General features: G+C 41.3%; 1 protein-coding gene across 1 annotated transcript in view; it reads left to right on the forward strand.

The window, feature by feature from the left end:
* RXRA (retinoid X receptor alpha) overlaps nucleotides 1-16,709 on the forward strand; it is a 324,831-nt gene extending 308,122 nt beyond the window's left edge. The window contains exons 5-10 of the mRNA XM_082263744.1: nucleotides 4,782-4,951; nucleotides 5,833-5,962; nucleotides 10,959-11,091; nucleotides 11,692-11,783; nucleotides 13,400-13,505; nucleotides 15,296-16,709. Coding sequence (XP_082119870.1) covers nucleotides 4,782-4,951; nucleotides 5,833-5,962; nucleotides 10,959-11,091; nucleotides 11,692-11,783; nucleotides 13,400-13,505; nucleotides 15,296-15,443 — 779 coding nt within the window. The 3' untranslated portion in view covers nucleotides 15,444-16,709. The remainder of the gene's footprint in view (nucleotides 1-4,781; nucleotides 4,952-5,832; nucleotides 5,963-10,958; nucleotides 11,092-11,691; nucleotides 11,784-13,399; nucleotides 13,506-15,295) is intronic.
* Nucleotides 16,710-17,747: the final 1,038 nt, after the last annotated feature.

Genomic DNA, 17,747 nt, shown 5'->3' on the forward strand with positions numbered 1-17,747 from the left:
ATAAAATAAACAGTGCGATGCACTAGGATAGGTGCACCAGCATTGCCTGCCCCAAAATGCACACCAGCCGCAGCATTGTAACCAGAGGCTGGTGTGAATGGGCCAGTGCTGTTGTTTTTCTAGTACAGGAAATTAAAGGAAATCTACCCCCTTCAGAACACTGACCGCAAAAACAACAAAAACCTTTACCTCTGCATAAAAACAAAAAAAAACCTTGCTTTTGGAAGTTTCCTTTTAAAGTGCCATTGACAGTTAGCAATGTTTTTTTTCTATGCTATAATATATGCGCTTTAAAGAAATTTTATGGTCACAGCATGCACTTTCGTTTTACAACTCGATTTCTAAAAAAGTTAAGACGTGTAAAATCTACATAAAATCAGAATGCAATGATTTGCAAATCTCATAAACCCATATTTTTTCAAAATGCAAAATAGAAAACATCAAATGCTTACACTTAAAAAAAAATGTACAGTTGGGGGGAAAAAAAATAAGTAATTTTGAAATTGATGGCAGCAATACGTCTCAAACAAGTGGGGCATGTATACCACAGTGTAGCATCCCCTCTTTTTTTAGCAACTCTCTGTAAACATTAGGTAACTGAGGAGACCAGTTTCTGGAGTTTAGGGAGAGGAATGTTGCCCCATTCTCTCCTGATATAGAATCCTAACTGCTCAACAGTCCTGGGTCTTCTTTGTTGTATTTTTTGTTTCAACATGCGCCACATATTTTTTTAGTTGGTGAAAGGTTTGGACTCCAGGCAGGTCAGTTAAAGTGGACCTTCACCCTCCCGTGGCACTCTCCTCCTCTACACCCGTTCCCCCTGCTCCGATATCAAGTTCCTTCTTTTTTCTTATCACCCCTATTTTCAGAGTTAAGAGGCTCGAACCGCCCCCCAGCTTCTGGATTTCACCTAGGCGAATGACCCAGTGCCCCCCCGGTGCCTTCAGAGATGAAGGCTTTTGAATCGAGTGCTGATAACAAGCCAGAAGGTCCTTCTCCTCTTTAGTCCGGAGGACACGCCCCCACGGTTCAAATTTCAACTCGTCTGACCACAGAGCAGTTTTCCACCTCGCCTTAAAGTTCCCAGACGTTAACAGTGTTGTAAAAGAAGAGGGGATGCTACACCCTGGTATACATGGCCCTGTCCCAACTTTTTTGAGACGTGCCACTGCCATCAATTTCAAAATTACCTTATTTTTTTTTCTAAAATTGTATATTTTTTACATTTTTTTCACTTTAACATTTCATGTTTTCTATTTTCTGTTGTGAATAAAATATGGGTTATGAGATTTGCAAATCTTTGCACTCTGTTGTATGTCGATTTTACAAGGCGTCACAATTTTTTGAAATTGGGGTTGTATAACATCAGCATTTTAATAACAATACATACAGTAGTTATATTTGACAATCCAATATAAATTTACTTGAAAAACCTTTCATTTTCTGCGCTCTGCCTGTTCGCTATCTTTTTTCACAACTTCCTGGGTTCCCTGCATGCTTTGTAGCTTTTTATCTGCTGTTTACTTTCAATTTCTAAGGATTACATATCCCATGGTACCTTGCTGCTTGCAAGCAGTGATTGCAGTACTGTCTCTGCCTCTTGAAACTCCTTCCAGCACCTCTGTAGTTTAGATAGCAGGCTCTGTGAAATGTGTGACACAGATATTCAAATGAATATTTGATTTTACATTTTGACCATAGATAGCCTTTAATGTTTCTCTGACCATTCAAGTGTTTGGACAGAGCTCAGTCAATAGACTGAGTGAAAACAATCACTCTCCCGGTGGGTTATTTTATCCAGGTTTTTTACAGTGAGGCCCAGTTTTTACAGTAAGGCTCCGCCTTCATCCTGAGCAGGTTGTTGGTCAATAGCATAGTAGCAGCAATCTAGGATGGAGTCTGACAAAGCTGCGATCCCCGCTACCACATGTCACAGCAGTGGAAACAATAAAAACCCAGTGTAGAGAACCAGCCGTTCCCAAAATTTAACAGGATAAAGAGGCAATATTCTAACTGATCCGCAAGGACTGAATTTGCTGATTGTCTCTTGAAAGGCAGCCAAGAACTGGATATTTCCCAAGGTTTCTATGTCTGCGAGAAGCGAACAGCGTTTGGCTCGTGCGCGATTTACCATCAACAACTTTCTCAGCATATGGTAGAGGACAGTGTGAGATGTGATTTGACACCCTGACTTCCCCCAGAACTGGGTGCAGGACAGGGGCTCCCTAAGCCCAGTCATGGTTAGGATGGGGCCGAACAGTACTACAATTCCCAGTATGTCTATTATTAGTAATCTTAAAGAGAATCAGCGAGTGGGGTGGGGCAGTAGGATTTTATCGATACCATCATAGGACAAAGCAAAGCGATTTAAAATCACAAAACTTTATTTTATGTATTATACCAAAACGGATTCATAAGTCTAAACAGCTACTACACCCCAAAACCTGGAGTCACTTCTACCTAGGATATTATTCCAGAGAAGGAATGTAAGTATAGGCCATCACACTCGACATGTTTTGTGGTTGCCCACTTATTCAGGGGGCACAATACTATAACAGAAAAATGTACATGTAAAACATCATAATATCAATAATCAAATGTTTGCAATCTTTATACAACTGATACAGATAAACATAAGCTGAAAAACATGGTTAAAAGAACGCTTACCCCAAACAGCCATGCAAGATTGGCTAGCAGCCATCATAAAGGCGTCAAGGCATAACTCGCCGGGTGAGCATGAGAAAAGGATCAATTGAGACCACTTGGATTCTGTATATATAATAATAATAATCTATACATATATCTCTTCATTCCTTCTCTGGATTGAAGCAGTAGTAAACCGCTAAAGAAAAAAAAAACACACACACCTGTAAGATAATGGAATAATGTGCTAGTATGCATCGCATACTAGCACATTAGGAAATACTTACCTTAGAACAAAGCCCTTTCAGTAGCACCCAGGCTGTTTCTTCCGGGTTCCCAGGCTCCGGCACTGTGAGTGTCCGGAGCCGCAATGTCACTCCCGCACATGGGACCTTTTGGTTTCAGCAAGAAGCTCTGAAGGTCCGGCACAGTATGCTGAGCCTTTAGAGTGCATGAGATGGTGATGTCAGCGGCTGCATGCAGGGTGAATATCTCCTAAATGTGAGATATTCATTTTACCTACAGGTAAGCCTTATAGGCTTACCTGTAGATTAAAATAAAGCAGGCTTTACTACGGCTTTAATATCTTAGGTAGAAGTGACCCCAGGTTTTGGGGCTATAGTAGCCATTTAGAGGGATATCAATCCTTGATATGCTTCTGTTTTTTTTTAATAATAGATGAAATACAATTTTGTTATTTTAAACCTCTTTGTAATGTCCTATGACGGTACCGATAAAATACTACTGCCCCACCCCACCCCACTTGCTGTTAATATTTAAGATAATTAAGAATGTGGGTACCTGTATATTTAACTCTATGTCTCTGAGCAATCACTCTCAATTCATATTATTAGTAATCTGTAGGATTAGATTTAGATACATATTTCTTTGGTGCAAATCGACTTCCTGAAATATACAGATATTTATCTGTAAATGTTTGAACACTTTTTTTTTTTAAATACCTAACTGCCATGTGTATTTAAAGCTTTTTGAGACCCCACTAAGGGCTCTTTCACACGGGCGTTCCGTATGTCCGTTTTTCATCCCATCCGTTTGCGGATGAAAAACGGACATAATGTATCTCTATGTAAATACGGATGTCATCGGATGATCATCCTCTGACATCCGTTTTTTGTCAGTTCAGTTCAGTTCAGTTTTTTTGAACGGAGGAGAACCCTATTTTTTATTCCTTTCAAAAAACGGAACTGAAGCAAAAACGGATGTCAGTGGTGTCATCCGCAGACATCCGTATTTACATAGACATGCATTATGTCAGTTTTTCATCTGCAAACGGATGGGATGAGAAACGGACATACGGACCGGATGACACAAGTGTCATCCGTGTCCGTTACAAAAAAAAAAAAGGACCTGATCGGGCAAAAAAAAAGGAACGCCCGTGTGAAAGAGCCCTAAGAGACATTTTTGTTCCAGCACATGATTTAGCTTGCCAGTGACTACTGCTGAGGAATCAGTCTGGATGTAAACGTAATTTTTTTTTATTTAAAAAAAACAAACAAAAAACAAACGTGTCCTACTTACCTGCGCTGTGCAATGGTTTTGCACAGAGCAGCCCTGATCTACCACTGCTACTAGTCCTGAGACTTAGGAAATGCTTCCTCCTGTCTGCAGCAGACTGATTCTAAGGCAAAGTCACTACTTTTTAACAATAAAAGGTTTTTTTTTTTTTTACTAATAAATGATGCTATTTTATTTGTTATTTTCAGATCACAATGCACCCAAACCACCTGGTACTGTTGTAGCAAGCGGTCTGGTGGCCACAAATACAGCGCATTTGTAAGATGCTATAACCAATTAATTGGCACCCATGCTCGTCTTGCAAGGGCAGCGTATTTACCTGCTGTTCTGGTGTGGATGGGCCCATAGTCACTGTGTCTGGATTAGTTCACAATTTTCTTTGAAATTTATTTATTTATTGCTTTTATTAATCCATACACAACACTCGATTTATTTTATACATATATTTGTTTTCAAGGCTGGGTAATATGGTGGAGGTTGAATGAAGCTATACCATTTTGTTTCCTGTGTTTTTTTTTTTTTTTCTTTTCTTTGACTTGTATGTTTTTGAGTCAGTGCATCATAGTGATCAATGCAAATTATTGTCCTATTCTCTCACACAGCCGTGCAGGAGGAGCGTCAGCGGGGAAAGGACAGAAATGAGAATGACGTGGAATGTTCTAGTAGCGCTAATGAAGATATGCCCGTAGAAAAGATTCTAGAGGCGGAACTGGCCGTGGAGCCAAAGACCGAAACTTACATCGAAGCCAACATGGGCCTTGCCCCCAATTCTGTAAGTACTTGTGACCGATACTGTATCTGTGAACGGCCTAAAAGTAGTTACAGGAAAATATGGGGGCAGTCTTAACCAACTCTCTAACAATGGCAAAACTGCAAGTCCCAGCATGACATGGCAGTGACTTTCTGCTGTATGGGGGTGCTCTGTATTACTAGCTGATAATTACAAGTGGTAGTGCAAGTACGTGCCTTATTTGTATTGAACAGAAAGGCTATATTCTCAGTGGGGGTTACTGGTTGCTAGTGAATGGATAGGATACATTTGTAGTGGTGATGTCACTAGTGCCTGGTGTATGAGTAGGATGCATTCTTAGTGACGTCACTCGTCTCTAGTGAATTAATAAGCCTGTATTTACTGTGATGTGACTTGTTTCTAGTGAATGGACAGGCTTCATTCTTACTAATATCATCAGTCTCTAGTGAATACATAGGCTGCATTATTAGTGATGTCGCGGGTCTCTATTGAGTGGATAGGCTCCATTCTCTGTGATGTCACTGGTCTTTAGTGAGTGGATATCCTGCATTCTCGGTGATGTCAGCGATCTCTAGTAATAAGATGGAAGAAGTTGCTTTTTAATTTGTTATAAAGAAAATACACAGTATACAGAATCTGCAGTGATTGCTGGATGCCACAAGGATATGTAAAATGGACTTTAAACATTTTCAGAAAATAGCTTTAAAAGTTTTCCACAGGTTTTCTCAGCAGTTCAGGGAATGCAGCACAAGTCTATCAGTTTACAAATGGCAGAGGCACACTCCCTTAACCTCCATATATAATTTCATGAGTGATTACAAAATATAAACGATATGCAGTGCTGAGGACATAAATACTAGATTTGTCCAATGATAATGTTCCCCAATATTCTCTTCTTGCAGCCTAGTGACCCCGTCACCAACATTTGCCAAGCTGCAGACAAGCAGCTGTTCACCTTGGTAGAATGGGCAAAGAGAATTCCCCATTTTTCAGAGCTGCCGCTGGATGACCAAGTAATACTGCTGAGAGCAGGTAAGTGCACATCATCCTCTGCTCCCTGATACCATGCCTCCAGTAGCCTTTTCTTGCAGGCAGCCATCTTGTTTACTTGAAATGACCTAATTGCTTCCTGTCAGTGATGTCACTAGTAAAAGGATAGGGTACATGTTCAGGGAACTAAATGACTCATCTAATGATTTTACCATGGTCATGGCGTTGTTCACTTCCATCAGTGCTGCGGGGAATGTTTCAGGATGGAGAACTGGTAAGGGGCCAGTAAATATTTAATTTCCTGGCCTCTGCCTTTTCTGAATGGACACAATGAGCGATCTGTCCTGATCGCTCCTGTGTTCATTCCCAAGTTTTTGAATGAACAGGCAGCCTCTCAGCACAGAGCACTTCCCAATCGTTCACTGTCTAGTGCGGCTGAGGCTGGGGAATCTCTGTTCTCAGTCCCTTTCTCTGTCTCAAAAGTAAGACATCAGGGGTTTGTTTAGACCCTTGATATTTAAACAAAGCCCCCAATGGGCTCCTAAAATTTTTTTTAAAAAATATAAGAAAATATTGTAAAAAGTAATAAAAAATACTGACACCGTTCACTGCTCTTCTGACACCAATCTCTGCTCTACTGACACTGTCCACTGCTCTGCTGATACACACACTTGTATGTTTGTGATATGGGGTGCACACCCTAATGCAATAGGCTGCGCACACCAATGTGCATTAGTCACAGAAATCTTTAAGGCTTGGTTTACATTTGTGAGGTGCATTAATGTATGTTATGATGTGTGTTAACATACATTGCAGTGCACTGCCCTAGTGCATTATGACACTTGCAGTGCACCAGGGCTCATACAGTCTTAGTGTGAATCTGTCCTTAGTGATGATACTCTAATCCCCTGCTCACCACCACTCAGACTGGGAGAGGGAGGACCAGCAAAAAGATAATTAGTCTTTGCACATATGATGACAAAAAAAATGGCTTCATCAGCTTGCTGTTGCCCTTTCTTTTCTAATCACAAACTTCGGGGTGACCAGGATGTAGTACATACTGTAACTGCGGAAGAGAAAAGTGAGGTTACTGACTTGCAGGGCTGTGTGAATCCTTGGACATGCTAGACAAAATTACAAACAAAACAGATAAAACAGCTCTCGTGTGTAAGTTTGCCTGGAATTCAGTCTGAAGCCAGCTATATTAGTAACTGGACGAACTTCGATCCGTGTATGGACAGGCTGCTTGTACTGAAGTCAATCCATCGATCAACTTTAGTGCAGCCAGCCTGTTGGCTTTTTTTTCTCCCGATTACTGCTGGCAGCTATAGTGACCAGCAGTGATCATTGTATTCTGGCGGGTGGAAGGCTCCCTGCTCTCAAAACACAGTAGCGCTGCGGAAGGGATTCCCCCATGAACATTGACTGTGTTGATGTGGGGATTGAGCAATTGCATAATGTATGGCCTGCCTTAGGTATCACTTCAAATTGCCTAAGGTTCAGGTAACCATTGTTTTATTGCATCTGCATTATTTCTGCTGTTTAAATGGTGTTTGTATCTGTATGTCAGCTACATGCCTAAATGTACAGCAGTAATACAGAAGTTGCAGAATGCTGAACATAGTGAAAAGATTGGGGTCAAAAAGAGTCTTTGGTACTGGTTTTGGGAATTTTCCTTTTGTAAATGATTTGTTTTTTTACATTTAGTTAATGGACCTCTTCAAAGAAAATGAAGGGTAACACCACCTTCGATAAACATTTCAGGTTTTTGGAAAATTAGACCCCTCCCCTGATTTTCCAAACTTCATTAACCTGGAATGCATTTAAACAGCTTATTATATACATTATAATCTTTCATGGGGGTTCACAATATATTGAATGCAGTAGGATGAGTTTGACTCCAAGAGCTAAGATTAGTGAACAGAATCAGGGTTTTTGTTCCAGAGGGATACAGTTGTGGGTGACTGGTCCCTTTAAGACATTTGACCACAGCAGTTGTGTCTGAAGAGCGGCCGTGAGACTGGATCTGAGTCCTGCACCGCTCTAGCAGAGCTGTGCGTTAAATAACTTCCCCAAAGTATTTTAACTAGCGACTTCATGTATTATTGAGTGGCAGGAACGGGCTCTGGGGATGGAGCGCACATGAAACATTAACAGGCCAACATCTAGCTAAGCGCAGAGGCTGCCTCCACTCATGCATCGTCTAACAAGAGATGAAACACAGCTTAAGGGCAGAGCAAATGCCGATAGGGCGGCCAGTCTCTTCCTTCCTTTTTATGGCATCCTAAAAGCATAAAATCAAAGACAACAGCCTCTATTTTGTGTCTTCCAGAATGACTGTAACACTTTATGCTGCCTTGTACATCCATGGTCTTTTAGCGGAGTTGTAAGTTATTTATAGCTGCCTTGGTGTGAGCTGAAGATGTGAGAAAATAGCTCTACATTTAAATTGTTTATTCAGTTACAAAAGCATGGGCAGCTGCAAGTCTCCCGAGAGTTACCTGTCAAAAGAGAAGTGCGCAGGTGTTTGCTGGCTTTGTGTAATGTGAAAATGACGTGATGCTTCAGCTGGTTATTGAAAGATAAAAAGTGACAGGTCCTCATTCAGCAGCATCAGAATTCTGTGGGGACTTAAACTGGATAAACAGTCTTTTCAATGTAATTTAGATAACATGGTAAATCAGGTTTCTGTAATTAATCGCAATAGCGTATGTTTTCAAGTATAATCATATGTGGCGGCACAGTTGTGTAGTGGTTAGCACTTTCACCTAGCAGCAAAGAGGGTCGCTGGTTCAAATCCCAACCATGACACTACCTGCCTGAGTTTGCATGTTCTCCCTGTGCCTGCGTGGGTTTCCTCCAGGTACTCCGGTTTCCTCCCACACTCCAAAGACATGCTGGTAGGTTAATTGGATCCTGTATAAAAAAATTGGCAATACTATGTATGTATGTATAAATGTGAGTTAGGGACCTTAGATTGTAAGCTCCTTGAGGGCAGGGACTGATGTGAAAGTGTAATGTATATGTAAAGCGCTGCGTAAATTGACAGCGCTATATAAGTACCTGAAATAATAATAATAATAGGTGTGTGTGGGGGCAGCCATCTTTGTTCATTACATATGCAGCCTTAGCTTCCTGCTTTCCAGTGTGTTTTACTTCTCCTTTTCAGAATGCATGTCTGCAGGTCAACCAACCCACTGAATAAGCGCGCTTTCACATTTGCAAACTGTTGGCGCTATATAAATCCTGTATAATAATAATAATTTGTTGTGCCCTCTCAAAAGCGGCTGCATTCTGAGAACGTTTCAGAGGGAACTTGATATATTGCTTCCCCACTGCCTGATTTAACTTTGTATTGGTGCATTATCACACCATGAACGCATGCATTGTGCGCAGTTGTGGCATGGCCCTATTAAACTCAATTGGCGAGTTTGAGAGTTAAAAATGCTGCAGTTTCAAAATAAAGCATCATGGCCATGGCATGTGTACAGCCCTGTATGGCTGTTTTGTGACAGTTCAGGTGGGCAGTCAGTGAGTGGTAAAACCATGGCTCAACCATCTGTTTTTACCACTTCCTGCCCATATGTAAGTGCCCTAAATGCATTTTTCACTCAGGGTGCAGAGTTTGTCAGGTAATAGTGCCTGTCATTGTCACCCGTTGTATTTAATGGGCCTGCTCTGCAACAGCGAGCCAAACACCACTTGCAGTGTGGTCCCGCAGTGAAAAATTGCTATTAGGGCTCACTCACACTAATGGTTGTGGGGGGGTTGGTTAAACCAGGAGGTTGAGCCATGCCTTTACCACTCCTCCTGTCACTCTGAGTGAGTGGGCCTGCTTTGCAAGCTTTTACAATCATGTGAAATGCATGCAGTTGTGGCACACTAGTAGTGCGATCAAGGGGTTAAATCAGGCGATGAGGAGGCAATACAACACATTCTTAGCTCCTGTCAAATGCACTCTTAGGCCCCTTTCACACCAAAAAAAATGACAGGCGGATCTGAACGGTCCCACCATGCATTACTATGGGGCATCGGATGTCAGTGGAGGCATGTCCGCTGACATCCGATCCGATCCGTCAAATCCGGATTTTCCATCCAAACCCTATTTTCCATCCAGTGGATCGGATGGGATCGGATGAGAACAGACCGACAATCCGTTCCCATCCGATTTCCCCCATAGAGATGCATGGGGAACTGACAGCTGTGCCTTCGCACACAGTGCGGAGACACAGCTGTCATTCTCCTGCTCAGCAGGGGATCGGCGGATCGATCCCCTGCTGAGAAAAACGGACTCCGTCCGACGGACGGAGTGTGTGGAAGGAGCCTAAAGAGCGAGATAAATCAAAGTTAAAAAAAAAACAGTCAACAGGAGTCAGTAGTCGCAGCTGTCAGCCACTACTCTACTGTCCTCTGAAAAGCAATCTACCACTGCAGCGTGTCTGAAAAATCTCTTTCTGTGTAATATCTTATTTGCACATTAGAGACAGTGTAACTGCACTAAGAACTCCCTCTAGTGGCCAATCTAACAACTTTCTATATTTAATACAATTAAAATAGCAAGTAAGACCATAGTTGGGAAAAATGTGAATGTCACATCAAATATTACTTTAACGTAAACTATGCAATAAAAAAAAATCCTCAAAAAAAACCCCTCTAAAATTACATTGAGAACATATAAACCTTGTTCCTGTCTTTACCAGGAATGGAACCAAGGCCACTAATGCTGCATTCACAAATGTTAACCACATAGGGTAGGCTAACTTAAATGTTTGTAGACTCAGAAGGCTATTTTCTTATTTTGTACATTTGTTTTTGTAAAGGAAAGCTACAGACTGGTGCTAATATACTAGGACATATCAGGAGAACATACAATAGAATAAGATAAAGTATAAAGTTGGTACTGACACACAGCTATGATTGTAACAAGAAAGGAATGGACAAACCCAAACCGTGGAATAAACAGCATAAAAATACACAAAAAGATGAATAGAAAGAGTGACATGTTAACCTTAATTGCCTAATTGTCATCTTCGTGCAGGTTGGAATGAACTTCTAATCGCCTCCTTCTCACATCGGTCAATAGCTGTTAAAGACGGGATCCTCCTGGCCACTGGTCTTCATGTGCATCGGAACAGTGCGCACAGTGCGGGTGTAGGAGCCATCTTTGATCGGTAGGATGTTACGGCTTCATCTTTTGATGACAGCTTGCTTGTAAGGATGCAAAACTTGTGGAATTGTAGATAAAAAAACACTCTGTGGGTAAGATTCGGACCTGAGATGAAAACTTCACTGATTTAGGTCTGTTATAACACAACTTTAAGGCTTGGTTCACACTGCTGCAACTCAAAAGTCGCGTGACTTGTGGAGCTACTTTGCCAGGTGACTTTCTGGTGACTTGAATACTACTTTGATAGAAATCATATAGAAGTCGCCTTGAAGTAGTACAGGACCCTTTTCTAAAGTCGGAGCAACTTTAGTATTGCTAATTAAGACAGCGCTCATTATCATCATGACTAACATTTAATTTTGACATGTCATGTGACTTGGGGTCCCACAAGTCAGATCCCAAGTTGCGGCAGTGTGAACCGAGCCTTAGAGTTCATTCAGTCAAACAATAATGTTTTGCTGTTTAGAAAGGCCAGAGAAATAATATTCTGTTTCCTCCATGGTTCTTGTTTATTCTCTATTTACTGTTAATGGTAATATAAAGGTACAAGTCATAACTGTGCACTCCAGCTGTCACAAAATATTTTTCTTTTCTTTTGATTCAGTGTTCTGACAGAACTAGTGTCCAAAATGCGAGACATGCAGATGGACAAGACAGAGCTGGGGTGCCTCCGAGCAATCGTCCTCTTCAACCCAGGTGAGTGAGTGCATGGTGGCTGTATGCTGGTCTTTGGTTATTGTTGATCCTAAAAGAAAACTAAAGTTTTCTTTCACAAACAGAAAGCATCCAGGCTTCTTATTGCAGAAGAGACATTCAGTTCACTGCAAATGTGCCGCAACTATATGCCAGTGCGGTTGCAGCGCGCTAGCATAGACTTAAATGGGAGACGTTGAAAGGCTGACGTGACATGAGGCTTCAATTTTGAAGTGACGTGACACTTGTGTTTTTATAATGTGAACAGCACTATGTGCTGTTCATTGTATCATTTGCGTAGGTGTTTGAGGGGTGTTTTTAACGCCCCTCAAACGCCTGCTTTTTTTTTTTTTTAAAGGTATAAACACCTGCTTTTAATGCCTTTGTGAACTCAGCATTACTTTTCCTGACTAAATCCCTCCAAAACTAATGTTTCAGTTATAGGTAGACGCAGATGGGTTGACTCATTTTCTGAATGTTGTTTTCAGGTTTTTTTTATCAATAAGGCAAGCATTATATGAGAAAACGGTGGGAAATATAACCTTGTGCTTATAGATGATTAAGCATACAGTATTTATATTTAAAAACAAGAAGAAAAAGTTGTTTTTGCTAGAATAAAGGTGAACTCCACTACTACCTGTATTTAAGCTGACAAAATAACATTGCCCCAATGCCGTTATCAGAAAAAAAAATGTATTAATTAAAACTGTCTACCAATAAGGAATCTCTGTTTCTGGGAATTCTCATATAAAGGGGGAAATACTTTCGGTTTGGGTGCGCAAATAAGAATTTTCTACCTTTTGCCAGTTCTAGAAACGCATGGCTTGTAACGTAACATATTGTATCAATTACTAATAAAAAATAAGCTTCTATTTAAGCCAGGGGTGCTCAACCCATGGCCCACAGCCACATGTAGCCTGTAATGCCCTCCCTTGCTCTGGGAGGGTGGGTCAGCAAGCCCAGATCAAGATCAACGGATTGCCAACCTGCGATCCCAGAGCAATCAGAGTGCATGGAGCCGGCACCAGTAGCAGAGGAAGCAGGCGACTGCGGATGGAGCAGGAGCTGAGCCATAAACGTGATGATTCCTCTGTAGTGCCAGCTCCTGTACCAGGAGGAGTGATACCAAGTGCACTTCATCTTGGACCTTTCTAGCAGCCTGAAGAGCGATGCCAGCAGAAGCTGGAAGAATAAAAGGTCAGTGTATTAAACATCACATACACTGTACTTTTGCAATGGGCATATTAGCACTTATAAAAACGGGGTATTAGGCTGCTTTTACACATTTGGTGTGCTTTCAGCAAGTGCATCATTCAAGATGTAATAGAAGTCTATGGCTCAGTTCATCTGACCCTCAGGAAAGCCACAGATGCACTGCACTGTACCCATGGTGCTGGTAACCTGTAGCACATCAGTGTGAAAGCAGGCTTATAGGTGGCTCAGGACAGTAAGGACACATTTAAATTTGCGGTTTTGGGGGCTTTAAAACTCCATTGTTCATTGTCGCCCACAACCCATTACCAAATAATTTACGTGGCCCTCACTCACAAGGATGAGCACCCCTGATTTAGGAGATGTGTATGGATCTGCATAGTTACATTTGTTTTTGTTTTTTACAGACTCTAAAGGTCTATCAAACCCGTCGGAGGTGGAGGCACTGAGGGAGAAGGTCTATGCATCTTTGGAGGCTTACTGCAAACATAAATACCCTGAACAGCCAGGAAGGTGAGTCTGAAGGGCTCCTAATGGATTTAAGAAAACTGCTTGAGCCTTCCTAAATGCTTTGCAAATGCTTACTGAAGCTGATACTCTTCTGGTTAGAGGCTGTTATTGTTGGCGTTATCGTCTGAGAATACAGGTTGCCTGGCTGCTAAAGGCGAATTGATGGCTTCAGTATATTTTCTAATTATGAAAATCAATAGTGTTGACCTTCTAACCTACATGTTTTTTTTTTGTATTTGTGAAACCAGAGACAGCCAGACAGCTAGTATTTTCAGGACCAGCAGTGGCCCCAAGGAATATATATAGGACCAAGGGACAGTTGTACAAGAGGGAGGTGCAGAGAATTTGGGTACAGAAGACAAACTCTGGGGAGCTGTGATGACATTATCAGTGAGCAACAAATTATCATGACTTGACTTGCTTTTATTGGGGACAGAACACTCGGTAAAGTCCTCAAAAATTATCAGTCATCTTTAAGGCTTTCAATTTACCTCTGTTTTACCCCGTGTCCTCTAGGGGAACTCCAGCTGAAAAATGAGGCCGCAGCAGTGAAGGAGTCAGGCTCCCCTCCCCCGCCTCTCATATGTTTTAGTTTAAAATTTTAAAGTTTGCACTTCCTGGCCAGCATTCAGAAAGCCCTGTTTTTCCTGGCGCTCTGACTCCCGTTCTCAATAGCTCAGCAGAATTCGCCCCTTTCCTTGGCCTCCCTCCAAGCTGAAAATGGATCAGATTTATTTTTTTTCCCTCATTCTAACCACGTTGATTGCGTGATGACGGGAAGAACTAAGTCGGCTGTCCCTTGAGACACAGTTAACGATTAATGAGAATTTTTGTAGTCTGTGTGTTGGACTTTGATTCTGTTGGGAAAGCTGAATGACTGACCATATGTCTTGTGTCCAGCAGAAGATTTCACATTTAGGTGGACACTAAAAAGGACCTGTCTTCTTCAGTGGAAGGAGCTTTCCTGTTTAGATTTGGCCTCTGAATATACTTGGTGGACTTTGGTCTTTTTTTCAACCTTATCTACTATATTACCACCATTGAATACATTCAAAATCTTAAAAAGTTAATCCATCTACATCAATAGCACCATTATACATATGATGAATGTACTGTTTTCACTGAAAGTCTATTGATAGAATTCAGTGCAGAGCCTGGCATTTCGATAAGAGGAATAGCAAAGCACTGTCCCCAATCTGCATTACCAACAAGAAGACCTGATATGTACAGTATATATGTTACAATAGTAGAATGGAGAGCCAGCTTAGGTCCCTACGACCAAAAGCTCTCCAGTGCTTGTTCTCTTGCAATTTTTTTGAACTTATGTGGGAAAAATTAATGAATGCTTTATTATAGCACTGCTGTGATGGAAAATCACCTTAATCAGCTGTCTGTTAGCTGGCAGTTGGTTGGGCTCCTGTACAAACTTACCCTGTCACTTCTATAGGAAGCTGTTGAGATCAAGCTTGCTCCCAATGGTGTATATGAACCTTGATACTTCATCTCGTTGTGTCTCATGAGAATGTTATGTCCAGTCAGGTATCAGTCTTTTACAAGATAACTGACAGGAGATTTGTGAAATCGTATCCTACCTCTCACCAACTGCATAAGCAGTGCTAGACAGTTCTGGTGCATAGTCCCTCAGGGGCAGGACCCTATGGATCACTGTGCATTCCCCTTGTGCACTTATAATTGTGTCAGAGAGTCATGGCTAAAAGAAGGAGGTATTCATTTAATTTTTATTTATTTATTTATTTTTTACTGACTTTGTTTTTTGCCTTCTCCACTGCCAGGTTTGCTAAGCTGCTGTTGCGTCTACCTGCCCTCCGTTCCATCGGCCTGAAATGTTTGGAACATCTCTTTTTCTTCAAGCTAATAGGAGACACACCAATCGACACCTTCTTAATGGAGATGCTGGAAGCGCCTCATCAAATGACTTAAGAGAAGGGAGTTTGGTTGTCCGTGTGCCGAGGGCAATGGACGCATCATGTGATGCCCTCAGAGACACTTACAGAAAACGTCCAGGAGCCCTCATGCAGTGTCACATGTGCGCCTTCAGTCCATCCACAGAGCTATAACCGTGCTCTCAGAACACAACAGCAATCAGTGACGGACGTCTGGGATGCGGATAAGCTGGGCTCGTCCTTTTTTTGTCTCTTTCGAAGACATGGCTTGGTTGTCGCTGCTGAAGCTTAATTAAGTTGCTGTTGTTGTTTGGCTTTGGTGGCCCCAAGCAGACCACCAGCATCTAAAAACATAAAAAAAAAAAAAATCCGCACAGATCCCTTGGAGGGTGAATGTATTTTTTCTCTTTTTTTTTTTCAAAAGTATATGATGTTGAAAAGACAATGGAAGAGTTTTCTAATCTGTGTGTTCCCACACGAGAACTGGTTTGTCATGGTGTGGAGAAGTTTTTGCTGATCTTCTGAACAAACTTTGAGAAGGTCCATATGGCAATTGGCATCGATTTCCACAGGCAGACAAATAAAAGGGGTGGTACCCTTATTCCACGTTAGGCCTTAATTCTCAAAGAACAAACATCTCAAAAAAGAACTCAGTTGAGCTTGCTGTCCCCTCACATGCTTTTGTGATGAGGGAATTAGCAATTAAAACAGACATTTTCTCCCTGTGGAAAGAGCAAAGCTAACTCCACAGCTCGATTTCCAGAACCATCTGGGTGGTGAACCATTAGCTTGTTTTAGGGCTCTATGGATCAAGGCACTACAGAATTATTTTGTTTTGATGTATTCCAGAAATTGTAGGAAACCACCAGTTTGAATTTACTGCCTCTTAAAAAAAAAAAAATGATACAGCCAGTGAGCCAATTTGGGCTCCTTGGGTAGATTTCAGGGATCTTGTCCACTTTTGTTTCTAAACCTGGTTTGCAATCCTTCACATCAAGAGAAGGCTTCACTTATCTTCTCTAGCAACAGGAGCCACAGAGGCAGAAAATCCTAGTGATTTTAAAATTGTTGTTCTTAAAAAACATAAAAATGTACAGTACAGAATTACAATTGTTTCTAAAAAACAGCAACTGAGTTTTTCTAGAGATTCGTATCAACCAAAATTACTTATTGCAGAGGTTCCGATTTCTTGTTGTTAGTAAGGATGAATCCTCAAAATATGAAACTGTTAACTTTTTTATTTTGTAACTGCTAGGTAGAACACCAGACTGTGAGATCTAGGTTTGAGAAGTGCTTGGGTTTAAAAGCTTGCAGGTGACGCTATGGCCAACAACTTGACTTGAGGCCTTCTTAGCATTTGTCAACATTTTGAGTTAAAGAAGATCTCCAATAGCTGTTGAGCATAACGCTTGTGTTTTTCATAGAACCAACCAGATCAACTTGAAAAACATGGCCTTCTCTTATGAGGTTTCTCAGGATTTTTTACAATTGTTTCTCTTTCCTTTTCCATTATATTGGCAAAGAAGGGATTGTTTTATCCAGGGCTTTTATTTGGGCTTTTAAAAAAAGAAAAAAAAATGGTGTAGCTTTTCCAACATACGTTTTGGTACTCAGAATCTTCAGCTTGTTTAAATGGTTTCATTGCTGAAGAAGAGACTCAACAAGAGTGCCAAAATGCCGATTTGGTTTAGAGTCTCATGGGAAGGCAATGGTGTTTCAGTTAAGAGGAATCCATGTAGTGGCAAAAGCCTGCGTTTTTGGAATTAAAAAAGTCGACAGAATCACAGAGAACCTCCAAAAACTGATCCTAGATTTTTTTTTTATTTTACAGGGTAAGTCAGTGCGAACATTGCTTTATTTGAACTAACTGGCCTTCTCTTTTATTCCTTTCTTGTAAAGCAAAAATGGTGTATGTATATTTTCCAAAGAAACTTGTCTTTTTCTTTCGTTGGCGCTCTCTCCGTTCTGCGTGGGAGCGAGTTACTCGGAACCTGAGCCAATGCTGAAGCACGCTTCTGTGAAGCATTGCCCCTCTCCCTCCTTTCCTTTTCTTGCCTGCAACTGGTCAAGCGCTATTGATACCGTTACGATACCTCTTTTGTGATTTTTAAGCTAGTGGTTGTTGAGCAGATTGTGGAAGACACCGTCCAGACCTGGCGTTCCTTACCTCTGCTGGATTGTAACAACACAGAATGTTGTAAAGCGTTAAATTTTATGCATTTGCATTTTTCCTTGATGAATCAGCTTTTGGTATAATTCGATGCATCTGGTTGTGTTCAACTAGGAGTACATTAAAGCAATTTTCCTCGATGAGATACAGCTGATAGATGAAGGTAGACAA

Source organism: Pelophylax lessonae (assembly GCF_965119305.1).
Source record: "Pelophylax lessonae genome assembly, chromosome: 7".
NCBI lineage: Eukaryota > Metazoa > Chordata > Amphibia > Anura > Ranidae > Pelophylax > Pelophylax lessonae.